Here is a 27706-nt window from a genome sequence, read left to right on the forward strand (position 1 = left end):
TCGGACTATTGAGTCCACTCAATCATGGCTGATCTATCGCTCCCCCCTAACCCCATTCTCTTGCCTTCTTCCCATAACCCCTGACACCTATGCTAATCAAGAATCTAATTCTGCCTTAAAAATACCCATTGACTTGACCTCCAGACTTCTGTGGCAATGAATTCTCCAGATTCACCACCCTCTGACTAAAGAAATTCCTCCTCATCTCCTTCCTTAATGAATGTCCCTTACTTCTGAGGCTATGATTCTGGTCCTGGACTCTCCCACTAGTAGAAACATCCGCTCCATATCCACTCTATCCAGGCCTTTCACTATTTGTGGTGCCTAATTTCGGACTTTTGCTATATCACAACAATGAAGAAATTCCAGGGCACATTGGAATATTCCAGCTTTTTGTAGGTGTAATGACAGAGGCAGCCAGAAGATTAAGGACTTGCCTCTCCCAAGCATCTCCCCATTTGAATTTTACCCAAGGACAGAAATGAGTCAGAATGTTGACTGTTTCTGACTTCCATGGCCATATCTGTCGTCTTCTTCCCAATCTGCAATCTAGTACAAGACAAAATTACTCCAAGGATTTTTTAACTATTTATTATTACATTTGTATATTTGCCATTATCCGTTGCAAAATATTTGAACAGCAGCCTGAAAGATGCAAACACTGTTAGTTTACCAGGCATTTTATTGTGAAGGTAGCCTTATATACAAATGGTTAGAAAGAAATCCATGCGTTGATACAGCAGAACTTCTCAAAACATTTCATGTGTATGGATTTTGAACACAAGAAATATTGTCGTGTCATTGGAAATCTGGTAATTGTCAATAGTCAATAGTCGTTTATTTGTAATTGCAATCAATTTCTAACAATTATAACTAATAAAACAGAACTGTCATTTTACCAACTATGATACTTGTAGTAAAATCTCACTTTGTAGCAGAATGGAGTGAATTTTACTATTTCAAAGAAAAAAATAAGAGAAAAATACAGTCAAAATAAAGAGTTGAACATTGCTAAAATATTTGTAATGCAGATAGTTATCTACCTTTAGGCAGTAGAAGCAGGAAGCAACAATTGGATTTCAAGCATCTACTCTTGAGGAGATAGTAATGCAGTACAGTGTTAATATATTCAAATTTTGCTGAAGCAATATGAATAACCAAACAGAAAGCAGATTATTCTGAAGCATACATCTAAATCAACTAATGATTAGATTAATGCCGTTTTTTTCAATAGTGGGCTCTTCTCATCGTTCCCAAAGAAGATTGTGGTATTCTGTGTACTGAAGTGCACACTAGCATTGCTACTTTTCACCACCAGTTGTTTACTTCTGCCCTTCACCTGTTGAACAACCTGAGTATATCCTTTGTAACGCCTTTAAAAACAAATTTCACCTTTTAGTAAATCACATCTGAAACAGCCCTCACTTGAAATATCTCCAATCCCACCCCCAAAGAAATCTCTCACAATGTCATTTCTGGAGTTTTAATATATAATAAAATTTGAAGAATAGTTCGAGCTTGTATCATGGAAGATTAAAAGATTTCAAACCATTTATTTTTATTCATTATCATGAGTGACATTGTCAGAAATATATATTTTTACATTTTAAAAGTAGATAAGTCTAAAGTAGATATTTTTTTAAGATTTCAAGTACTTGGATACTTGTTTATATTTTAATAGTTTTTATGATCTAAATTGATTTTCTAAATTAATACTCCCCCTTACATTACCAGGGAGCATTATTTCTCCTTATGCAAAGGCAAATTACAGAAATTAGGATATTAAATCTCCCAAATACTTGAAATGAGAGATATAGTAAAATAATCACATTTATTAATTAACATTATTTCCATGTTTCCTATGTAATGGTTCAGGTTTGTTGAAGATATTTGAACATTAAAGCTTGAATTTGGCACCAGGTCAATATTTTGGGAAGAACATTGGGCTAGTTGCTGGATCCATCCGTTCGATCTCAGAGGAATCAATGAGCAGCTCTGGAGCTGGAATAATGGCACTTAATTCAACCTAGCGAAAGGAAAATCTTTTACCATCCTCAACTTCTCAAAATAAAAACAGCTTAATGTTTGTTTCCAGATAATTGGTTTGAGTTTCTGAGGGGGTAATTACTTTTTTGGAGGGGGGTTAGTGTTATTTATGGAGCCTAATTTGGGATTCTTGCCATCCCACTGCTATGAAGAGATTCCAGGGAACACTGGAATATCCGTAAAGGACACAAAGTGCTGAAGTAACAGTATGAAGAAGGGTTCCAACCTGAAAGGCTACCTTACCCATGTACTACAGAGATTCTGCCTGACCGGCTGAGTTACTCCAGCACTTTGTGTCCTTTTGTATAAAACAGCATCTGTGGTTCCTTGTTTCTACATACTGGAATATCCCAACTAGACATTGCATCTTGTAGTTGTAATGACGGAGACAGCCAGAAGATTAAGCACCTGCCACTCCTATGTATCTCCCCATTCGAGGTTTACCATGGGCAGAAATTAAGTAGAACGCTGCGTGGCAAGATTTCAGTTCCGTATTTTGGCCCTCAACTATAAATTCATTCCATCTAAACATCAGCACTGAATTTTAGGAAATAAAGCATACTCAGTCCAGCAACATACTGCTGTGGAAATGCATATAATATGGCACCAGAGCCAGGCAACTCTTGCTTGCTCGTCCCAGAAGATCATCTGTTATCAGACATTACAATCACTCCATTCTTTTAAATCTTTATTTCAACAGCAACATTTCTCACACTAACTACGCTCTTCTGTCTGACATGTTCATTCTCCGACTCTCAGGGCTAATCACCCTACCAGAACGATTCCTGGACCCGCGAGGATCCATCCAGCAAGGCCTACCGTGACCAACGAGACGGCTTACCAACCTCCCAGAGCCTCCAACCAACTATACTGATGCCCTGCCCCTTCCCCCCACCCCCCTCCCCGCCCTCCGCCCTGGAGCTGCCAACCCCACGACTTGACCTCTGGGCCAGATCGGGAAAAGGCCACAACCAGCAGGCAGCGTTTCCTATATTAGCAATGCTCCCTTTAATCTCCACTCAGGCAGAAGTACAGAAGTTTGAAAAATAATACTTCCAGATTCAGGGACAGTTTCTTCCCAGCTGTTGTTAGGCAACTGTACTGTCCTTTCAACAGCTAGAATGTGGTCCTGGCCTATCATCTACCTCATTGGAAACATTTGAACTATCTTTAACCAGACTTTATCTTGAATTATATATTGCATCCTTCATCTGTACACTGTGGACGGCTTGCTTGTAATCATGTACAGTCTTTTCTTTCATTGGATAGCATGCAATAAAAAGATTATCCCTGTACTTCGGTACACGTGAAACTAAACTACCTTATTTTTCAAGAGGGAAATAAGAAATTACGTACATAATTAGTTTGAATTCTCCAATAAACTAGTTGGCCGTAAAGATTTTCAGAACAATGCAGACTTTGTCCAACTTTGTGTCTAACCATTTCTTTTTTTGATTATTATTCCAAACTTACTTGTAAAGGAAACTGGCCACACCAATGATAAGAACCAACGTGCAAGTGCCAAATATTAAGACACCTTGCATACCTGTACCAATCATGCTGGAATCTGTAAATAAAAATGAACACTTAAGTTAAAACTGAGCCTTTAGCAAAAATCTATTTTTGAATAACAAACTGCAGATTTGGATTTTGGTGTTAACTGTCAACTGGACTGTAGTGATTATAAAAGAGATGTTTAGATAGACATTGGTGTTTGGGTTGTGTATTGCACATTACAATTAGTGTATTCAATTAGACACAAGCAACTGCATATGCTGGTTTGCAAATAAAAAACAAAAATATCTCAGCTAATAAGGCAGTATCTCTGGAAGACATGGATACGTGACATTTCAGGTTGTGACATTCCCTATCCAAGTTTTTAGTGTATTCAATTGATTGATTGATTGAAAGATACAGCATGGAGATGGGCCCTTCTGCCCACCAAATCCACCCTGATTTTCAATCACCCGTTCATATTGGCTCAATATTATCCTACTATCACATCCACTCCCTACACACTTGGGACCATTTTCAGAATCAATCAACCTTCAAAACAGAAATTCTAGTAATTTTTACAAGTTGCTTTTTTTTCAGGTTTTACTAAGAGTAAAAAGGTTGATCCTATGGAAAACTAAAATACAAAAACATTGCAGAGATAACAAATTAAGTCAGAAACAAACAAAGATGTTAAAGGTTCAGAATAGCTTTAAGATATATCAAGAAGATTAACACCACAGGGCTGTGGTCAAGAAGGCACAGCAACGACTGTTCTACCTGAGAACACTGAAAAAGTCTGATCTGCCCCAACAGCTGCTGACGACCTTCTACCGCTGCACCATAGAGAGCATCCTAACGCATGGCATCCCTGTGTGGTACCTCAGCTGCACGGAGGCAGAGAGAAGAGCTCTTCAGCGGGTAGTCTATAGAACTCAGAAGATTATCGGAACACAGCTACCAGCCTTGGAGGGCATCTACAACACACGATGCCTCAGAAAAGCCACCAGCATTCACAAAGACTCCTCACACCCCTGCAATAGTCTGTTCGAACTGCTACCATCTGGCAGACGCTACAAAGCCTTCTACACCCGCATCTCTAGACTCAGGAACAGCTTCATCCCCAGGGCCATAGCTTCTATGAACCGGTCCTGCTGAGTCGGATGGTCACATCGCACAGCGAACCGGCACAGACCTACTTGCACTTTATTCTGTTTTAAAACTGTTTCTAACTTTGTTTCACTGGGCTGTCTAAATTTATACTGATTAGCTAATTAAGTTATTGCATCGTATGGAAATCGCATTCCCAATCTTGTTGTACCCCTGTACAATGACAATAAAGATATATTGTATTGTATTGTATTATATTGCAATTATTTTGTAGTAGCATGTTAAATTCCTGGGTTGGTCTACCATCGAACTTTCCTTAATGTCTTGGGATGTTAAAGAGTTTTTCCATGACTTTCTTGGAAATTCTACTGCATTCTGCCCTCAAAAGCCCATGGCAAAGTTCTTGCAAATTTTGGTGAAGTATTAAAAAAGTCCCAGTGTATTTCAGACAAAGGTATTTAATCCTGGAGCAAGTAAGCTACGTCATATAGAGGAACAATTGTCCTGCTATGAGAGAAAAGAGGAAATATCTGCGATAGGGTGAAGATCAAACGTCAAACTAATACCAGCGTTCAAAGGCATCATTTAGAGACGAGACAAGAAACTAATCCAAACAGATACAGTTAACAACTGTGGTAACTGAAACGAAAGACGATTATATGAAATGGATAAATTCTATATTGTGCCTGGATGGCAGAAACATATCCATGTACAGTTTGAAGGTAGACACATAATGCTGGAGTAACTCAGCGGGACAGGCAGCAGCTCTGGCAACATATCCATGCACAGTTCCTCAGGCTTACTTTCAGAATCATTGGAGCCCAAAGACAAAAAGGTTCAGTGCATGAATGTGATAGAATGTTAAGGTGGCACATGACAGGAACCTCGGGTTCTATTCTATGGATGATCGCAGGTTCAGCAATGTAGTCACCCATTCTGTGTTTGTTTATTTCAGTGTAGAGGAGAGCACATTGTGAGCCCTATATAGTCTACACTAAATTGGAAGAAGAGGAAGTGAATTACTATGTCACCTGGAATTACTTTTTTGGGTGCCTAGGTAGTGGAAAGGACAGGAAGTAAAAGCATAAGAGTCACACCTCCTGAGATTTGAAAGAGACAGTTTCTTTGGAATGCTGAAAGTGGAGAAGGACAGGGCCGTCTTAACGCATGGGCCTGATGGGCACTTGCCCGGGGGCCCAAGAGCATAGGGGCCCCATGCTGATCTGTGTATGTTAAGTGACTTGCAATAAATAAATACTACTTTAAAAATGTAGGTTCAATAAGTGCTTTTTTCGCAACATTTTCAGTCACTAAGTGCTTCTCACAGCTATCTGTAAGTGCTTTTCGCAACAATGTAGCACCCTGTCCATCGCTAAGTGCTTTTCGGTAAGTGCTTTTCGCCGGCACGACAGGGGGGGGGCTGGTAGGGAAAGGGGGGTGGGGGAGAGTAACGGTAGGGGCCCCAGTACACTGCTTTGCCAGGGGGCCCATAATGCTGTAAAAATGGCCCTGGAGAAGGAATGATATATTTGGTTGTGCAATCCTGTTGAAAGTGGCAGAAATTATGTAGGATGACTTATTGAATGTGGGGTTGATAGGGTGGGAGGGGGAGCCCTTCATATCATATCATATCATATACATACAGCCGGAAACAGGCCTTTTCGGCCCTCCAAGTCCGTGCCGCCCAGTGATCCCCGTACATTAACACTATCCTACACCCACTAGGGACAATTTTTACATTTACCCAGCCAATTAACCTACATTTGCTCTAGCTGGGAGGGGAGAGATGAGAGCAGAAGTGAAATATTGGGTTTGAGAGCATTGTCACATTAAATATAAGAATTACTTCAACCAGGTGAAGACCTGTGATGATGAAAGGGGATTGGTTGGGAAAAGACATACCCTTAGGATATTCTAGTGTGGAATGGACAGGTAGAAGGATTGAATGTCCATGGTAATTCAGTGCAGGTAAGAGTTCTCACTATTTCAGTTGTGATGAAGAGTCCTGAAACATCGACTCTGCTTCTCTCCTCATTCATGTTGTCTGACCTGTTGAGTGCTTTTAACATTTTATTTTTTTGTTGTTTTCAGCATCTGCAGATTTTTTGAGCCACTGAAAAAAAAAGATGGTTGTGCTTACCTCCAATGGACACAAGGGTACTAACAACAGCTAAACTGGTACTATCCTTCAACGTGATGTTCACACAATAGATACCAGATGCATTGAAGCTTCTGCGAAAGGTCAGGTTGCAAGTGTCAGCAGCCACCACAGGATCACAAATTATGCTCTTCGGCACCATGCAGGTAGGATCCGCAATCATAGTGCAGACATCAGTAGGTATACTGGAAGGCACAAATCATTTAGAGAAAATAGGCTTTAAATGATATGCGGAGGCAGAAGACTGCTTAAATTAAAATCGCGAAAATCTGGGGAAATAATGGTTGTCGAGCCATCCAGTTCATTGGTTAAGTGCTTGTCTTTGTTTTCCTTTTTTTGCCTCTTATTCTTCATTCAAAATAAGCAAATAATTTCAGCTAAATTTCAAAATTCTCCTGAATTAATTCCACCAAAGAAATTCTATGAGATCCTTTTATCAGGACGTGTCAGGGGTTATGGGGAGAAGACAGGAGAACGGGGTTAGGAGGGAGAAATATATCAGCCATGATTGAATGGCAGAGTAGGCTTGATGGGCTGAATGGCCTAATTCTGCTATCACTTATGACCTTATGACTTTATAAACCTGAGATAAATACATATGGATTTCCTAACTCGAATGCACTTAACATTATTATCTTAATATTAGACAATAGACAATAGGTGCAGGAGGAGGACATTCGGCCCTTCGAGCCAGCACCGCCATTCAATGTGATCATGGCTGATCATTCTCAATCAGTACCCCGTTCCTGCCTTCTCCCCATACCCACTGACTCCGCTATCCTTAAGAGCTCTCTCTAGCTCTCTCTTGAATGCATTCAGAGAATTGGCCTCCACTGCCTTCTGAGGCAGAGAATTCCACAGATTCACAACTCTCTGGCTGAAAAAGTTTTTCCTCATCTCAGTTCTAAATGGCCTACCCCTTATTCTTAAACTATGGCCCCTTGTTCTGGACTCCCCCAACATTGGGAACATGTTTCCTGCCTCTAACGTGTCCAACCCCTTAATAATCTTATACGTTTCGATAAGATCTCCTCTCATCCTTCTAAATTCCAGTGTATACAAGCCTAGTCGCTCCAGTCTTTCAACATATGGCAGTCCCGCCATTCCGGGAATTAACCTAGTAAACCTACGCTGCACGCCCTCAATAGCAAGAATATCCTTCCTCAAATTTGGAGACCAAAACTGCACACAGTACTCCAGGTGCGGTCTCACTAGGGCCCTGTTGTTCTATGTGATCAATATTCTATCGTGATTTGCCAAGGTGAATCAAATTCATGTAATGTTCTGATCAAGGGTGCATGACCCGAAACATCAACTCTGTCTCACTCTCCACTTATAATGCCTGACCTGCTGAGTATTTCTAACATTCTATGCTTTTGTTTCACATTTTATTTTGCTATTTATTTATTCTCAATAAATTGTCGAATGTGGTGCAGAGTTGTGTCTGGCCTGTTAAGGAGCATCCCACCCTTCTGGAAGCCAAGCATTGCAATTAAATAGGAATCCTATTAAAATAAATATTGCATGCTGTGAAAATTTGAAAAAACTACACAGCACACACTTCCTGTGCACGGAAAATCTCTCCTGATCAATTTCTAGCCCTTTATCCTAGAGCTACTAACAGTCAAGGCAATGGCCTTACTTAGAAAGCAAATTTGCTAAAAAATGAGAAATCTTCACCTGAGTGGTTGTAATTTAGATCCGGGAGCTCTGTTTACTTAATTCAAGACCGAGATTAGCAAATTCTTGATATGGTTAGTTAGCCAACAGCTAATTGAATGACAGAGAAGGCAATTGGGAGCATTTAGCGTTCTTATACTATTACAGAGCAAGCACCATACCTGCCCTCACAAGTGACCACAAAATCCATCATGGAGTTCTGTTGAAAGTCTGTAGAGATTTGAATGTTGGTCATCCCCGCAATGCTGACAGCAACAATTCCATCTAACAAAGAACAATTGTACATTTCACACTTATGGTAATCGTAACATTCTAGAGACATTTACACCCTTAAGCTAATACATCGTATGTAATACATTAATAATACAGCACACCTAGATATTACTATAGTAAACTGTGATTACGTAATATTTTTCTGTGGAGTATCTAAGTAGGTTGAGCAGATTAAGGTTATGCAACGTTATTGACACCTATAGCAATAAAAGGTTTTATTAATCTCTCTGATCATTCAACAGGATTATTATGAGGGAACACATCCTTTCTTCTGGCCTCACTTATTCATCAAAACATGCTTTCTGGCTATCCACGGGCCTTGGTCATATTTTATTTTTGCCCTCTGAACCAATTATATGGCACATCTGTTAATTGGATCTAATAATTTGGCAGATGTTTCTTCCAGCTGAATTTCCTTCCTGATGCTAATACCCATCCATTATTCAGGCATGGGACCAGAATTGTTCACCCACAGCAGCACGCATCAAGAAACTCAACCAATTTCTCACATAGTTCTTTGAAATGAACATAATATTTGGCCGTTTTATTTACCCACAACTATAATATTTGTTTCAAAGGAGCCATATCTGTAGAGGTTACAACCAAAAGAAGAAGCCTCTCTTTTCACCGGCTGCAGTGGATTGTTGGTACCATTGGTTGTTGAGGAATCTGTGGAAGAAATAAAGATTATAAACACTGCATTTGAAGGATATTTTAAAAAGCATTGTTCATCTTGGCTATGGAAATCGTACGAGTGAGATTTTAATTCCTTCTGCCTGTACAAATTTGGGAAATTGTCAAGTTTAAAATATAAGTGATGGACATGGTAATACAACTGATGATACATTGTAAATGGTAGAGCCCTGGAGAGTGTTGCAGAACAGAGAGATCTGGGAGTATAGGTGCACAGTTTCCTGAAAGTGGCGAGTCAGGTGGAAAAGAAGTCTGGCATACTTGCATCACTGAGAAGAAAAGTTGGGACAGCTGTAATATCATGATGCAGCTGTACAAGCCGCTGGTGCGACCATGTTTGAGGCACTGTGTAGAGTTCTGGTCACCCAGCTATGGGAAGGATGTTACCTGAATTTGCGGGCTTGAGTTATAGGGAAAGGTTGGATATCTGATTAAGTAAGGAAAGTTACATCTTGCACAAATGTATTCTTGGAATAAGTCACATGGCTTTCAACTTTGGTTTTCCTAAATAAGCTCTAAAGAAACTCAGCACAATGTTCAGAAACATGATGCGTAACTAAATATTTTAATTTTAAATTTTAATTCTGAATTCCAAAATATAGGTTTTTCTAAACAATGCAATGTTACTACTATATTGATTATTCAAATATAATAAAAGACAACTTACCATTTGTGGTACTAGTAGCAGGGCTCAAAGTAGTTGAAGAGCTCCATTCAGCAGTGGTGCTTGATTCAGCAGTGGTGCTTGATTCAGTTGTGGTGGTCAGTTCAGGTGTAGACGGTGGTTTAGTTGTGGTGGTCAATTTTATTGTGGTGGTTGTTTCAGGGGTAGTGGACAGTTTGGTCATGGTTGTAAGTTTTGTTGTGGTTGGTTGAGTTGTTGTGGTAGTGGTTGTTTCGGTTGTAGTGGGCAGTTTAGGTGTAGTAGTTGGCATCATTGTAGTTGTTAATTCAGCTGTGGAGGTCTGTTCAGTTCTGGTTGTTGATTCAGTGAAGGGACTCAGTGTAGTTGGTATAGAATTGCAGGTGACAGGGATGATTGCTTTGACAGTCAACTTGGGGTTGAAATGCCCTGTCTTAATATAGTTGTGAATAACTGTCGGGCTTTTGGATAATATGTCAAGCCCATCACCAAACTTCCAACTATAGGATATGGCAGCATTTTTCAAATAATTGCTGGGATCATTGATTTTAACATCAAAGATGACATTTAAATCCTTAATGTAAACATTATCAGTAGTATTATCCTTGTATTTTTGTGAAATCTGCACATAAATTGGAAGGCGATCTGTAAAAGGGAATCACAATATATAAGTATTTGGCATAATTACGATTAATCAAAATATTTGTTTTGTGACAAATAACTATATTCAGGGTGATTCCATTTGGCTGTGAATAATAAATTTTAGCTATTAACTCTTCCTAATTCCTTATGCTTTTAATCTGGTCAAGGTATTAATGGATCGAAATGTGCTGTGAATATGTAAGATTCTTTGGGATCTTGACAGGGCAAGTGCAGGGAGGATGTTCCCCTCATATGATATCCAGAACCAGAGGACACTGTTTGAGAATAAGGGGTTGTCAAATTAAGACTGAGACGAGGAAGATATTTTTTTCTATCAAATGATTGGGAATCTTTGGAATTTCTTGCCTCAGAATGCTGTGGAGGCTGAATCCTTGAATATATTCAAACTTGAGATAGGTAGATATTTAATCAGTAAGGGGGTCAAGAGTTTTGTGGTTAGGGCAGTAGGCGGCCCGAGATAAAGCCCAACAGGGGCTGTCTTTCAATTTAGATGGATCAGGAAAAAGTAGAGCTAAATTTTGCCTCCTGGTAAACATCAATGGGAGGGAATGTTGAGTAATAGGTAATATCACCTCGCTCATTTCACATCCCCATTGAATTTAAAATTTAAATGAAATCTCATCCTATTTTATGTTATCCAAACACCAACAGGGGCTGCTTTTCCAAAAGGCAATAATAAAAAAGTGAGTGGAGGAAACCTAATTACAACGGATCTCCATTCATTTAGATACCAGAAACCTTTGAACTCAAAGTCAAAAGTCTGCAAATCTATAAGACATAGCTGAGTGAAATAAATCGGATTATAGTTGACAGATAATAATCTTCACAGCTCCAGAACATTACTGCAGGTGGTCCTCATGTAAGATTCCTTGGCTCAGCCATCTTGAGGCAGTTTCTTTTTGACATGGAATGGCAATATTCAATGACAATCTCATGGTGTGAATTTCCACTCAGAACTCTTTTGATTCTAAAGGAGGCCATACCAGGGTGCAAAAGGGTCTGGCCAATGCCTTGATTGGACTGATTGGATAATAATGACATACAGGATCATCTGGTCAGATAATGACCAGCTCACCATGAGAAAGTCCACCTAGTCCAACACTGCTAGTCTTGGCCAATCTCATGTTTTATTCTCAGGAGACTATTCAATATCCAATGTTTTCATCCCGTGCTGCTTGTGCAAGTAATCTACAGGGATGCATTGGATTAACATGCTAATGGTGATTCAACTCCACTTCCCTGACATCCATCAGCAGGAAAAACAGGAACAGCGATGCCATCAGTTTCTAATCCTACTTCATATCACACAACACTCTGGCTTAGTTATTTATTATTGTCCGATCAATGTTTTTTGGATCCAAAGCGTGGAATTTCTTATCTAATGCAATTGAATTTACCTCAAATCCAAACAGGGACTTGGGATAAGTGGGCATTCAGTTGAGTGTGGGTTAGATCATTGTTGGTCAGATTTGGGCTCTTGACAGATTTTCATACTTCCTTATGTCATTTCATTTACTGAATCTGAGCTGGTTTTCAGAATAATCATTTCAATCCCTTTCCCCAGTCATATTCCTGTAACCTTTACTCTAACATGCCCATTAACACCACACCAAATCTCCCATCACTCACCTACACTTGGAACAATTTACAAAAGCCAATTAACCTAACAATTAAGCTTGAATCTTTCAGGTCCCCTTCAGGACAATTATAGGAAGGACATGGGAATAATATCAATTGCACATTCCTCTCCAAGTCACACACCATCCTGCTTATTGCTGATCCTTCATTGTTGCCGAGTTCCTTAAACAATCAGACTATGTTGTTTCAAGAAGGCAGTTCATCACAACCTTCTGTAGACAAGTGGGTGCTGACTTTAAATGCTGTCCATTCCACTTCCCTCAAAATTAAAAAATGAAGAACAGTATTTTTCTTCACGTTTTGACACCACATTTGTTATTTCTTTCATTTTTTTGTACTGTGCACAGGGGGATGTGAAAAACTGATATGAAAGGTTTTTGTTTAGAATAGTAGAAGAGTAAAAATGTAAATGAGAGAAATAGTTTCAGTACATATCCTATCTTCTATTGGAGGTGGAACATAGACTCCGAATAAATGGTAATGTTTGGTTGTGTATTCTTATAGTTTATAGTAACTTTATGATGTTTACTTGCAGTCTTGGATAGAAAGTTTTACAAAAAAATAAATTTAAAATGTATGCAATTGCTTTATAATTCTAAATGCTGCTCAATTTTTGTACAAGCCAACCACACGATTTTCACATACCTTGTTAACTCCAGCCTCTTTCATTTCATAAATGGAATATCTTAAATGATTGAACAACTGGTCAATTAACCCAAAGATACTGACCCACACTCTCACCTGTAACAGTGTATGGGTCACTTGCCATTGCAATGGGAATGTATTTCTTTCTGTGATGATCTCTTCGATAGACAGACACCTCCATCATATGGTCACCAAGGATGATGTTGGTGGTATTGATTGAAAGGGTCATACTGGTACCCCCAGTATTTTGATAATATTGGCCTAAATTTGAAACAAATTTAATTAAGAGATTTTCTTAAGGGAACATCAAGACGTTTGAAGGCAAATATATTGTACTAACCTTGCGTGTGCCAAATATAAACAAAATTCCTACGTTTCCAGTCCAATTGTCTGGGAAACAATTGACCATCTGGGAAGACACTACATTTTAAAAACTTGGTGCAGTTAACCCAACCATAGTCCATAATCCAGGAAGTCCAGTTGTAGACATATTGACCCGGAAAGAATGAAGATACTGGAAAATAAAATAGTACAATTCAAGGGTCAAGTTTAGAAATCTGCATACATGTTCTCCTCATATAGAAAATGACCTGTTGGATTTTAAACTTTTTAAATTCCTTTCAAACCGATGTCTTAAAGGTCCTCAGCATGTGACGTCACAATGGGACCCGCACGCCTTTAATTGTGCGCCGGAGGAGCGCGGCGCCAGAGAGAAGGCGAAAGAAGATGGCCGCTGCCAGGATGGCCCGTCTCCTGCCCACCGCGATGGCCGCCCGGGGCCGGGGCCAGTGGCTCCCTCTCCCCTTTCCTCTCCCCCCTCGCCCGCACCCGGCCCCGGGGGAGATTCCGAGCACGAGGAAGATGGTCGTTGTCCCCGTTGACTCCAGCCTCTGTCTCCTCCAGCGCTCGCTTCAACCGATGGAGTGGGTGAGTGGGGGGGAGGAGGGGGTTGAGTGGGGGAAGTGAGGGTGCTAGACCAATGGAGGAGAGGCTTTGGGTTCACGGCTCGCTATGGCTGCAGCGCTGGCGCCAAGGGGCTGAGGTGAGTGGCACCCTCTCCCCTTTCCTGTCCCCCCCTATGAAGAATGGGCCCAACGGGTCCACTTGGTCTAGTATTGTACTATAATTTTTAATTCCTATGTATATATAAGAATACGCCTAACTATCTGGTGATTAGCCACTGCTGATTATAACACTTTCATAAATATACTTCCACAATTAACACTGTCCAAATCATGTTATCCTTGAATACTTTGCATCAAACCAATCTTCAGAGTGGAGTATAAAACCTACTAGTGGAGGCATTTACACCAGTGTTATTTAAGAGGCTTTTGGATAGGCACATGGAGAGGGAAATGGAGGGATATGAATCATGTACAGGCAGATTAAATTAGTTTATCTTGTCATCATGTTCAGCATGGACACTGTGGGCTGAAGGTCCTGTTCCTGTGCTGTACAGTTCCATGTTCTATGTTATATTCTAAGACTTGGAAAATGATATGTTGTCTGTCAATGATTACATGTAGACTCATATTTGTCCTTCATGGAAAATAAATATGCTTTGGTCTTCCAATCCCAGCTGTCAGGAAGACTCATTTGCCCCAAACAGTAGATCTAACTGATGGATCACTGTTTGACACTGCCATTAGAATTAATTGACTAACCACTACAAAATAAATTGAACAATTTGGCTGAAAATGACAATGAAAGTTGTACTTACTTGATGAAATTGTTTTCAGGTGCCTCGATTAGTGGGTCCCAATAAGACTACCTACTCATGTAACTATGAGAGTGGTGGATGTCATCTGCTGACTGTGAATGTTTTCCCAAAATGTTACAGTATCAAGATAATACTGTCCACCACTTCAAATATATGAGCAGTTACTTCAATCAGAGTTAACGCTAGGCTCAAAAAGAAGTTTAACATTTTTAAACTTTTGACAAGTTATGTGTCTTGTTTGTTACAGGGATTACTTGATGCCCTACCTCCAATCCAATTTGCCTGTTTTGGGAAAGATAACCATTGGTACATAAAAATAATTTTATTAGGAATATTTTCTTTCTGTTACTAAGGAGGTTGAGACCACTTCCAAATTTCAAGTTGCTCTAGTAGCTTTCTTAGCTTATGCTGTGGAGTTACACTCGTGGTAACAGGCACAGCCAGCTGATTATAAATGAATAGTTGAAAGAATAATCCTTTAAAATTGAGCCATTTAAAATCTCTATTAAATTGGGAAAACAATAACAAGAGAATGTTTCTATGGTATTAGCCTCCAACAGACAAAATGTTAAGCAGTTCTGTAAAGTTTGGGACACCTACGAACATTCATACATTTGTACATTTTAGAACATCATACGACAGATAAATAAGCATGGATACTTTGTGGAGTTGTTTATGATCATTAATCTATTGGTTCAGATTATGTTGGAGAAGAACTTCCTACAATGTCTGGTTGTTGGATATCTTGTGTGTCTATTAAATGTTTCTGTCCTCAAATTCATTTTTGAGATGAGGGATTTGCCGAGATACCAGCTTTTATTCTACATTCTCAGTTCTCTGAGAAATTGGTGGTGAGTTGCTGCAGTCCTTTCTCCAAATATGAGTAAAGGAAAACCTGTTGTGGTAGTGTGCCCCTTATATTTGATGATAGATTTAAAGTGGGAGGGGCAATGTTTAAAGAAGATGTGCAGGTGGTCGGTGCCTGGAATATGCTGCCAGTGGTTATGTGGAGGCAGATACCAATTGTGGTGCTTAACAGGGTTTTAGATGCCATATGAATATAAAGGGTATGGAGGGACGTGAATCATGTGCAGGCAGATGAGGTTAGCTTATCTTTGCATTCTGTTCAGCACAATATGGGCTGAAGGGCCTATTCCTGGCTGTTCTATGTTGTAGGTTCCGGAGAAACTCCAGCAAAAGATGAAAGGACTGGTATTGCACCTTCTTGGTTTGTGTGGGGATAGTGCTATACGATGGGGAGTACTAAGCAGGGTGGAAGTGGGGGCCAGGGAGTTTGAAAGGTTGGAGAATTTGAGTGGAATATCTACCCCTTCCCTCACCCCCACACCAGGGTAATCAGGGTAAAAAATGATGCTGTGATGCAAACAACAACCTGGTCTATATTGAAACAAGACATAAGGCCTCACACTTCACAGGGACCATCTGCACTCCTCAAAAGCAACAATACAATACAATACAATACAATATATCTTTATTGTCATTGTACCCAGGGGTACAACGAGATTGGGAATGCGCCTCCCATACGATGCAATAATTTAACCTTTGTTTAATTAATTTCCTACATAAACCTTTAGTTTTTGTTTTACATTTTGTTGGCCACTATGAATACTATTGGCCAGTTATTTGATTATCAAGATGATTTGTAAAATTGCCTAAGTTTAAACGTTCAAAATTATAAAATCCATCTGACAAAATTTAACGTTTCAAATTATATTTAACCTGGATTCCCAAGTGTTAGTTATTTTGTCTGTCACAAAATTAATAGGGAGTTACTTTATTTTATTTTTAAATACATGTATTTTTATATATTCTAGAAAATAGAAAATGTGATCTTGATTTGAGAATAATAATAACTGTGACATCAAGCTTGCTAAATATGTGGGAATAAACTGCAGAAGCTTGCTAACTAGAGTGTGTAAGAAGGAACTGCAGATGCTGGTTTAAACCGAAGATAGAGACAAAAAGCTGGAATAACTCAGCGGGACAAGCAGCATCTCTGGGCATCTCTGGAGAGAAGGAATGGGTGATGTTTCGGGTTGAGACCCTTCTTCAGACTGGTGACTAGTGATCCACCAAATACAAGCCCAATAGCCTTGTTGCCATTTTTCTTAAGCAACCCAAATAGATTTTTCAAAGCCTCTGATGATGATCACAAGTTTATTCTATACAGACATAAAATGCTGAAGTAATTCAACGGAACAGGCACCATCTTTGGAGAGGAATGGGTAACATTTCGGGTCGAGACTCTTCTTCAGAAGGGTTTGAAAAAGGGTCTCGACCCGAAACATCACCCATTCCTTCTTTCCAGAGATGCTGCCTGTCCACTGAGTAACTCCAGCATTTTGTGTCTATTTTCAGTTTGAACCAGCATCTGCAGTGCATTCCTACATCTTTATTCTATACAGGATGTACATTGCATATGACCTGTAAATTTACCATTTTTACAATTTGAATCATAAACGATATCACCATTATCATCTTCCTTTTGACAGTTCGGTAGTTTCAGAACTAGACTGAAGGTCACATTTGATCTGACCAGAGTGGGTCCATCATTCCCCAGGTGGGCTACAACCTTCCCTCCTGAAAAATAAAACAAATGGATCAAAGAAGGGAAACAACGCGCTATTTGTTCAGGATACAAACTTTAAACAGAAATACAAGAAAATGCTTTTGAATTCACTCTTATTAACAATCAGGGGAAATCCCCCCAGATACCATGTCAGAGAATACTAAAATACTTTTAGCATTAATTGTGAATGTACATAGCAATAAATTCTTCAACTATAACCTGTCATGAGTATTTAGTTTAAAGATAGGCAGAATTGTAAAATTGGGACTGCATCAGAAAGTTAATTCATCAGATCTTCCTGATGATTTCTAGCACAAAGTAATCAGTCTTAACCAACCTGATGGTTAAGATCCAGCATGGATTTACGAAGGGGACATCATGCTTGACTGATCTTCTGGAATTTTTTGAGGATGTAACTAGGAAAATGGACAGGGGAGAGCCGGTGGATGTAGTGTACCTTGACTTTCAGAAAGCCTTCGACAAGGTCCCACATAAGAGATTAGTGTGCAAAATTAGCGCACATGGTATTGGGGGTAGGGTACTGACATGGATAGAAAATTGGTTGGCAGACAGAAAGCAAAGAGTGGGGATAAATGGGTCCCTTTCAGAATGGCAGGCAGTGACTAATGGGGTACCGCAAGGCTCGGTGCTGGGACCGCAGCTATTTACAATATACATTAATGACTTGGATGAAGGGATTAAAAGTAACATTAGCAAATTTGCCGATGACATGAAGCTGGGTGGCAGTGTGAACTGTGAGGAAGATGCTATGAGGTTGCAGGGTGACTTGGACAGTCTGTGTGAGTGGGCGGATGCATTACAGATGCAGTTTAATGTGGATAAGTGTGAGGTTATCCACTTTGGTGGTAAGAATAGGAAGGCAGATTATTATCTGAATGGTGTCAAGTTAGGAAAAAGGAACGTACAACAAGATCTGGGTGTCCTAGTGCATCAGTCACTGAAAGGAAGCATGTAGGTACAGCAGGCAGTGAAGAAAGCCAATGGAATGTTAGCCTTCATAACAAGAGGAGTTGAGTATAGGAGCAAAGAGGTCCTTCTACAGTTGTATAGGACCCTAGTTAGACCGCACCTGGAGTACTGTGTGCAGTTTTGGTCTCCAGATTTGAGGAAGGATATTCTTGCTATTGAGGGCGTGCAGCGTAGGTTTACTAGGTTAATTCCCGGAATGGCGGGACTGTCGTATGTTGAAAGACTGGAGTGACTAGCCTTGTATACACTGGAATTTAGAAGGATGAGAGGGGATCTTATTGAAACATATAAGATTATTAAGGGGTTGGACACGTTAGAGGCAGGAAGCATGTTCCCAATGTTGGGGGAGTCCAGAACCAGGGGCCACAGTTTAAGAATAAGGGGTAGGCCATTTAGAACAGAGATGAGGAAAAACTTTTTCAGTCAGAGAGTTGTAAATCTGTGGAATTCTCTGCCTCAGAAGGCAGTGGAGGCCAGTTCTCTGAATGCTTTCAAGAGAGAGCTAGATAGAGCTCTTAAGGATAGCGGAGTCAGGCGGTATGGGGAGAAGGCAGGAACGGGGTACTGATTGAGAATGATCACCCATGATCACATTGAATGGTGGTGCTGGCTCGAAGGGCCAAATGGCCTACTCCTGCACCTATTGTCTATTGAAGTCTACAAAAAAACAGACGGGCATATAATTTAGGGATTGAATGTGTGTGCAACACTGATTCTTTTAGTTTAGAGATACAGCATGTAAACAAACCCTTTGGTCCATTGAGTGCACACCAATCATCGATCACCCGTTCACAGTATTTCGATGTTATCCCATTTTCTTGTCCACTCCCTGCACACTTGGGACAATTTATAGAAGCCAAGTAACCTACAAACCCACATGTGGGATGTGGGAGGAAACTGAAGCACTCGGAGGAAACTTGCGCAGTTACAGGGTGAATGTGCAAACTTCACACAGACAGCACCCAAGGTCAGCACCAAACCCAGGTCTCTGGCTCTGAAGCAACAACTACCAGCTGTGCCACTGTGCCACCCACTGCGTGTCTGGGCCAGGGCCACAAATTTGTCTGGGCCTGTAGTGGATTAAGATAAATTTCCATGCTAGTATATATAAGCTATCGGATGAATATAAAGCCACCACCTCAACTTTAACTTTTCTTTAATACAAGTAATGTATTTACATTTGTGTTAAAACCCTATAATGGCCGCTGCAATGTCCAAAAATAGCAAGTGTACAAATGTTACAAAATGATAGTTTTTTTGACTGCATCTCAGTGATTTACACACTTGTCATTGTAAAATTGTGAATCAAAATTAAGCGAATTCAATAATATTGCTTCATTTTATTAGTACCAAACTTAACTAGGCAAATCCTTGATTTAAGTTACAGTATCCGTTGTTTTAAAAGTCATCGAATTGTTTTACTGCAAGTTAAAAATATATAGAGTCATAGAGTGAGACAGTGTGGAAACAGGCTCTTCGGCCCAACTTACCCACACCGGCCAACATGTCCCAGTTACACGTCCCACCTGCCAGCATTTGGACCATTTCCCTCCACACCGGTCCTCTCCATGTACCTGTCCACCTGTTTCTAAAATTTTGGGATAGTCCCTGCCTCAACTACCTCCCTTGGCAGCTTGTTCCATGCACCCAGGATAATTATGAAGTTATTCCAGAATTCTTTAGCTCTACATACTTGTCTTAATTTCATTTGGCAGAAAGATATGTCTTTCCATGTCAGAGGTTATGGGGAGGAGGCAGGAGAATGGGGTTAGGAGGGAGAGATAGATCAGCCATGAATGAATGGCAGAGTAGACTAGACGGGCCGAATGGCCTAATTCTGCTCCTTTCACATGACATGATCTGGCAATGTGAGGAGTAACACATTTCCAAATAACTGACTTTGATTGGTTTCTATTCGTACTTATTTCTCATTGCAATGTATAGTTCTGCCCAGGAATTTCATTTTATAAATCATTTCTGGTTAATCAGAATAGTTTTTAAAATTGTCTATGAAGCTTAAAGCATTCAAATTTTTTAATTACTATTTGTTCTGTTAACAGGCAAGTGTCCAAATTTCAAATCATCTTTTAATCTGCTGGAGAATGTTACAAAATTAAGCCCCATAATATATATCTTTCTGGAAAAATTGAACAATTGAGATGAATAATCATAGCATGACTCAAATATTCCAAATAAACTACAAAGTGTACTACCAGTCATCCCAACATGCATCATTGCAGGAGCACCCATTTCCAGCACCAATTACCACAATCACTCGAATATGGATAAGATTATTCAACGTGGATTCAGTGAAATCAGAGGTGGAAAACATTAATTCTTCTGAACTATGTTGAACTGTAAGACAGCAACATACAAGCAAAAGGAAGGCATGCCTGACAAAACGTCAGGTAGAAATTTAAAGGTTACATGTTTACCTTTCCAACAACTTTTCCATCGGACATCATTCTTTTTCCAGTGCGGGTAGAGTTGCTCATTCCAGACAATTTGGTTGGAGCGCCATCCAACAAGATGGCCAGGACGCCGTAAGGATGATAACTGACTGCTACGGGTGAATATATCTCGGAAACCTGAGATCAAGCAATGCTATTAGTCAATTTGGAGGATCACTTACTTCATAAGTTTAAAATTAAACTCTCAGTCTGAAGAAGGGTCTTGACCCGAAATGTCACTTCTATCCAGAGATAGAAGGCCTGTCCTGCTGAGTTACTCCAGCATTTTGTGTCTACCTTCGGTATAAACCAGCAACTGCAGTTCCTTCATACATAACCTAATAACTGATTGGACATTGAAAGGTTTGTATGAGACAGATATGATTTGAGATTTCAGTTATCTTAAAAAGCTATTGCTGCTACTGCTGCTGCTGGTTAAAACTGAGGATAGACACAAAAAGTTGGAATAACTCAGCGGGTCAGGCAGCATCTCTGGAGAAGAGGAACAGGTGACGTTTCGGGTTGACCCGGTCTGAAGAAGGGACTCAACCCGAAATGTTGCTTATTCCTTTTCTCCAGAGATGCTGTCTGACCTGTTGGTTTATCCCAGCTTTTTGTGTCTATCCTCATTTTGTTTTAAGCAGATTGTCACCTGCTACTTTTGTCAGAGGTTGTTGTGTTAAATTTTTTTTTTCCATGTTTGCTATTTTACATTGGAAATTCATTGTCCGAGAAGTATTTTTTAGCAGTTACATACTTCCGGATGTCTTGAGGTATTAGAGAAGGTCTGAAAAGGTATAAAGTAACTTTGTTTTTATTTTATTTTGACATTGTGAATTTGACATTTCTCCATTAATTGTTCCAAGGCCATGAATGGTGAAAAAACGGCATAATATGAGCGAGTTGATTAGACCTTTGCCAGCGAGTCACAGCTGACAAACAACATAAGCAAGATTTGGAATTTAGACCAAACCCACTATGAAAAGACAGCCTTAATTTTGAGGCTAATGAGCCAAATAAATCAGATCTTAAGCTGTAGCAGCTTCTAGAATGAGGCCTCAAAATATCAGCCTTCCAAATTCCCAGCAAATGCATGGATTTACATATTTTTAAACCAGCAGGCATTTTGTGCACCTATCATTATATCCTTTTAAAATATCAAACCCCATTAATACTAGCCCCACTTTGAGGCCTTTAACAGAGAGTAGGAAGTAAAATTCTAGGTAAGGATTATTGATGTCAAACACACCATGTCAATCATGCTTTCTTCTACTTTATGCATTTATACCCAGCGTACCAACATTTTACTTATCCGATTCAGATATTTGTAGCATCATTGTATCCACGATGAAGATAAAATATTAATTTGCACAGATGAAAGATAACAAAGTTCAAATGTGACTGCCAGAACTTTGTTAAAACAGTGTGATGACTTTTTGCAAATGATAGCTAACTTCCTAAAAAAAGATTTTATTCAAAAAAAAAGATTGAATTAACAGTCATCAGATGCTGTCCAGCCAAGAGAGCAAAAATGCAGTAATCTTATTCATGTGACTATCAGTTGACTGAACATTCACAGGATATTAGCAATGGGGTGCCAGCACTGTAACATGGCCAATTGTAAAAGGTTGGAGCTGCATACAGTTATGCTGCGCAGTTAATTTTAAATGTTGCAAATTTAGTAGATGTTGTTCAATCCCTGGTCTGACTCAATTCTGTAGCTGTAGCATTTCTACCACACCAACCCCTGCGATGTTAATGGATAGAGTCATAGTCATACAGATTGGAAACAGGCCCTTCAGCCCAACTTGCCCAACATGTCCCAGCTACACTAGTCCCACCTGCCTGCTTTTGGCCCATATCCCTCCAAACCTGTCCTATCCCTGAAATGGATGCCTGAGCCAAGTGAAAGCTATGTTTATGCTGTTCTCTAGTATCACTGTGCAGCAGCAGTGGGCAGAGTGCTGCCATTTTGTTATGTTGTTATGTGAATATAGCTGCCAATTTGCTTGCATTCAACCAATCATGGTACCAACCAATCAACCCAGAATCCATTCATTATTTTAATTATTGAAAATTACATTGTTCAGGGTGATTAAAAAGCAAAATAGAAACAGATATTGCCCCAGTTTGTTACACTGTTGTTGAGAAAAGGCTAAACAAACAGTATAAGATTTTGACACTGCTTCTCCAAAAATGCTAGTCTGGCATCAGATGAAAAGTAAAAAATATTATCGCATTGCAAGCTCTGAAAAGAAGGAACCAACTGAGGGTTACAAATGGACAAAAAAGTAGGAAATAAACATAGAAAATTCAACTTGCTCTTCAAGCTGTGAATAATTATCAGTGATTTTGATCATTTGAATATCAAGACAGATATGCAATACTGTTTCTGAGCTAAGAGACCATCCTGAGATGATGATTCATATTTGGTACACCCTTGGACTTGTTGATACCAAATGCTTCAGCCGTGTAGATCTACATAATTTTGAATGCATATGTATGTCCTGGTATTAAAAATTGTTCTAATGGATAAACTATCACTAGTTACAATTATTTAACCCAAGTCTCAAAATTCTATACTGTTCTCACTATGAAAAAAACATTGGCATGCAAGCCTTATGGAATGTGGCGTTATTGTTTTTAATTGGCATAGAAAGTCATAACTACTACTGCAAAACCACTTTGGTCCTGAAAAACGAATTTTATTCCTGTGAAATGTCATTCTCTCTATTTCTATATAAAAATACATTATAAGAAAATGTTCAGTTTATTCGTGATTATTTTATTTAACTTCCTGGAAAATAACTAAAATATTAATTAGAATCAGGACTTTTTGATTTTTGTTCGTGACAATTCTTTAGATTAGCAGCTTGGTCTTTTTCACCCACTGTTCTCTGATCTCCTATTCATGGCATCACAGAGTCAGATCTGAACAGGCGAATCCATACAGAGCATGCTGTTTTTTTTGGATACAGGGTTCTTGTGGGCCTTCATCCCTGCGCATAAAATCCAGGTCATTAACATGAGGACAGAACAGCTAGCAGTTCTGTCTGCACATATGTTAACAAAAATTCCATATCAAGTTCATGCACTCTAGCAAACACTGGACTTGCCATACCCACTCCCAGTACCTTACCACCACTCCCTCCCAACCACAAAGTAAGACTCTTAAACAAAAAAACAAATGCAGGCTACTATTGAAGGTGCGCTGTTGTGTCGGAAAAAGTGCTACCTCCAGGTTCAAGAACAGCTTCTTCTCATCAACCTTTGGAATCATTGTGCACAACCCTAACTTACCTCCGCAATGTACTACTATGGACCTTGCGCTATTAAGGTTGCAATTACGTACTTTGGCTTGCGCTGTCATGGTCTGGCTTCTCCAGAATAACCAATAATTTATGATATATTTATTCATTGTGTGATTGCGCTTAATGAGTCTCTAAAGCTGCAGCAAGTAAGAATTTCAGTGATCCTTTCCCCGTACATATGGCAATTACACACTTTTGACTCTTCATATTTCAAGGGAGATCATATTTACCATCGCAGTGCACATAAATTGCCCTAAGCTATTATTTCAACGCGGACAGGGAGGTTCTATTTGTGGTACTGTCTATTATTTATTCCTCTGATGAAATGGCTAAAACGGAACTTCAGGTCGTTGCACGTTTTGGGATGGTGTGGCGACCGACCGATCGCTGTCTAGAAATCGATTATCACGTTCCCCACATTAACACCGCGATAATACTTGGACTATACTTGAATGACTGCAGAAATTCTGAAAGTCTTTCCCATTTGCTTTATTTTATCAAAAGTTGTAATGATATCTCGCGCATTCCCCGGCCGAAATACATTCAAATTGAACCGCATGGCTGGGATTTCGTCTCTGATATCCACCGATGATCGAAGCTGGAACTAACCATGTACACGGCAAAACATAAAGCCACACATTATCTTGTTCGATTCACTTTTTTGAACTATAGGGTGTGCATTGTCATCGCAATTAAGTCCTGACAAGTTTTTAAATAAAACTTACGCTTGCTCGCAGCTGGCTCGATGACCGCGACTAGGAAGATGGATCCAAACAGAATTAAAAGGTAACTCTTCATGGTGATTTGAGCTCCGGAGATGAACACCTTTACTGGATACCGCACAGACTGTCGTGCACACTGCAGAAATTGACAGTAACCACTGTAATTACACTCCTGATGCAGCCCCACCCCTCATCAGTACTTTCCAATCATGTGATAAGTTTAATAAAAACCACTTGACTGCTCATTAAAAACAGCGGTCAGATCTTCCCATATCATTCACCTCATGCGGCTGAATCATACCCGGGATGGTGGGCGGCAATCGGTTAATGACTTAAGGAAAACCATATACTTATGAACAAGGATATGAGATTCCACCAGAAAGCACGGATCGAAAGTTTGCACAGTAACAGAGCTAGATCTTCATTAAAAAACCCACAAACAATAATGATTCCGAAAAGGTTTTCAGTTTTGTTGGAAAAAAGTAAAAATCACAGAAAGGAAAGTAGGGCATCTGACAAACTGGGATAAAGAAAGTTGCAGGTAAATTGCTGCTTCACGTGGGAAGCGATTTGAGAGCTTTAGGTCATTCAAACTGGAAATCCAAGGAACTGCAGGGGTGGTGGAATCTTGCAAAACCCAAAACTGCTGCTGGAACTCAGCCGGTCAGGCAGCATCTGTCTTTTCTTGTGTTGTTAATACTGCACCAACCGCGCTGTTGGGCTATAAACGTGCAGTTCCTCATGCATGCAGTTGCAAGCAACAGTTTAAAAGATTTACTATCAGCAGCAGATTTTATATGCGGTGGCAAAGGATTCCAAACAGGGATGGTTCTGGGGTACAGCGAGTAGCGGAAACAATCTTTGTTGGTCTGGATGGTTATATAATTCAAGGATTGGTTTAGTCGAGTTCCTGGTGTGTTGTTCCGATTGTATGAAAGATGGCAAATGTTGGATGGGGCTAATGAGTGGGTTTCTTTGTAGACTGCAGTAAGCCTGGTTATTATACGGCGTCTTTAGAGGGTGTCCCATTTGAGTTCCCTCTGGCGAGGGAAATAGACAGGCGACGTTTCACGTCGGGACTCTTCCCCACTCTGAAGTCAGAAAGGTCATCCAAGCTTTCACCACCCTCTATCCTTCAATCCTTCATGTTCTTTATTCTATCACAGACATTCTCATTGTTCTTTCCACCCCACCCCATCTTTGCCACTTGAAATTCATTGATTTCTAACTGTTCTTAGTTCTGAAGAAAGGGCATTGAATCTGAAATGTTAAATTTGTTTCTCTCACCACAGGTATTGTTGCAAGGATTCCCTATTTAAATTCCATATTTAAATTTTCATTTTGAAATTAGAAGTGTGTTAATAACAAAAGCACAATTTCGTTATTACAAATGGCAGATTTTTTTCCTATATCATTATCAGAAAATTAATTTATGCTCAATATTAAAAATGTTAAATTCTGCCTATTATTGGATACTTATCCAATATATATGTTCAGCTGTACATGAGAACAATATTTTGAGAGGTACCAATGTTCCCTAGTTTTGTCTTTTATAAACATATGCAACCCATTGCATTTTCCGTATTTGTAGAGACCAAATTATTTTACTATTTTACTGCCACTCATTTATACTTTCAGTGGTTTTACTGTTTTTTTTCTTTAAATATGCCACTCAAATGCTATCCTCTGGATGGAAAAAAATCATTCTTGTCACCCCACTAATTCCTCTAATATTTATATTAATCTTAAAGCCCTAATTTATGACATGTATTAGAAGAAATAGGTCCTTATAATTCTACATCCTTCATAATTTCATGCACTGGAGTTAACATAGAAACATAGAAAATAGGTGCAGGAGTAGGCCATTCGGCCCTTCGAGCCTGCACCGCCATTCAATATGATCATCCAACTCAGTATCATGTACCTGCCTTCTCTCCATACCCCCTGATCCCTTTAGCCACAAGGGCCACATCTAACTCCCTCTTAAATATAGCCAATGAACTGGCCTCAACTACCCTCTGTGGCAGAGAATTCCACAGATTCACCACTCTCTGTGTGAAAAAAAACGTTCTCATCTCGGTCCTAAAAGACTTCCCCCTTATCCTTACACTGTGACCCCTTGTTCTGGACTTCCCCAACATCGGGAACAATCTTCCTGCATCTAGCCTGTCCAACCCCTTAAGAATTTTGTAAGTTTCCATAAGATCCCCCCTCAATCTTCTAAATTCCAGCAAGTACAAGCCAAGTCTATCCAGTCTTTCTTCATATGAAAGCCCTGCCATTCCAGGAATCAATCTGGTGAACCTTCTCTGTACTCCCTCTATGGCAAGAATGTTTTTCCTCAGATTAGGAGACCATAATTGTATGCAATACTCCAGGTGTGGTCTCACCAATGCCCTGTACAACTGCAGCAGAACCTCCCTGCTCCTATACTCAAATCCCCTCGCTATGAATGCCAACATACAATTCACTTTCTTCACTGCCTGCTGCACCTGCATGCCTATTTTCAATGACTGGTGTACCACGACACCCAGGTCTCGTTGCATCTCCCCTTTTCCTAATCGGCCACCATTCAGATAATAGTCTGCTTTCCTCTTCTTGCCACCAAAGTGGATAACCTCACATTTATCCACATTATACTGCATCTGCCATGCATTTGCCCACTCACCTAACCTATCCAAGTCATCTTGCAGCTTCCTAGCATCCTCCTCACAGCTAACACTGCCCCCCAGCTTCGTGTCATCCGCAAACTTGGAGATGTTGCATTCAATTCCCTCGTCCAAATCATTAATATATATTGTAAATAGCTGGGGTCCCAGCACTGAACCTTGCGGTACCCCACTAGTCACTGCCTGCCATTCTGAAAAGGACCTGTTTATT

The 27706-nt window shown here is 39.8% G+C and overlaps 1 protein-coding gene across 1 annotated transcript; it reads right to left on the reverse strand.

Moving 5' to 3' along the window:
- Window positions 1–961: 961 nt before the first annotated feature.
- On the reverse strand, window positions 962–24990 carry gpnmb (glycoprotein (transmembrane) nmb). The gene is made up of 11 exons (XM_078428668.1): window positions 24830–24990; window positions 20779–20931; window positions 17221–17364; window positions 13384–13557; window positions 13140–13304; window positions 10122–10742; window positions 9314–9430; window positions 8650–8752; window positions 6791–6993; window positions 3520–3613; window positions 962–1373 (listed from the first exon to the last, which is right to left on the reverse strand). The coding sequence occupies exons 1-11, from the start codon at window positions 24900–24902 to the stop codon at window positions 1208–1210; spliced, it is 2013 nt and encodes a 670-aa protein (XP_078284794.1). The 5' UTR covers window positions 24903–24990; the 3' UTR covers window positions 962–1207.
- Between the last annotated feature and the right edge of the window lie 2716 nt (window positions 24991–27706).

This window comes from Rhinoraja longicauda, chromosome 2 (genome assembly GCF_053455715.1).
Source record: "Rhinoraja longicauda isolate Sanriku21f chromosome 2, sRhiLon1.1, whole genome shotgun sequence".
In the NCBI taxonomy this organism is placed as follows: Eukaryota; Metazoa; Chordata; class Chondrichthyes; order Rajiformes; family Arhynchobatidae; genus Rhinoraja; species Rhinoraja longicauda.

Bases quoted from the DNA above. Each gene is read 5' to 3' on its own strand.
- gpnmb (XM_078428668.1), bottom strand. From the start codon at position 24,902: ATGAAGAGTTACCTTTTAATTCTGTTTGGATCCATCTTCCTAGTCGCG. The intron at 17,365-20,778 runs GTAAACATGTAA...TTTATTTTTCAG, and splicing joins ATGGAAAAGTTGTTGGAAAG to GAGGGAAGGTTGTAGCCCAC. The intron at 6,994-8,649 runs GTATGGTGCTTG...TGTGCCTTCCAG, and splicing joins GTGGTCACTTGTGAGGGCAG to TATACCTACTGATGTCTGCA.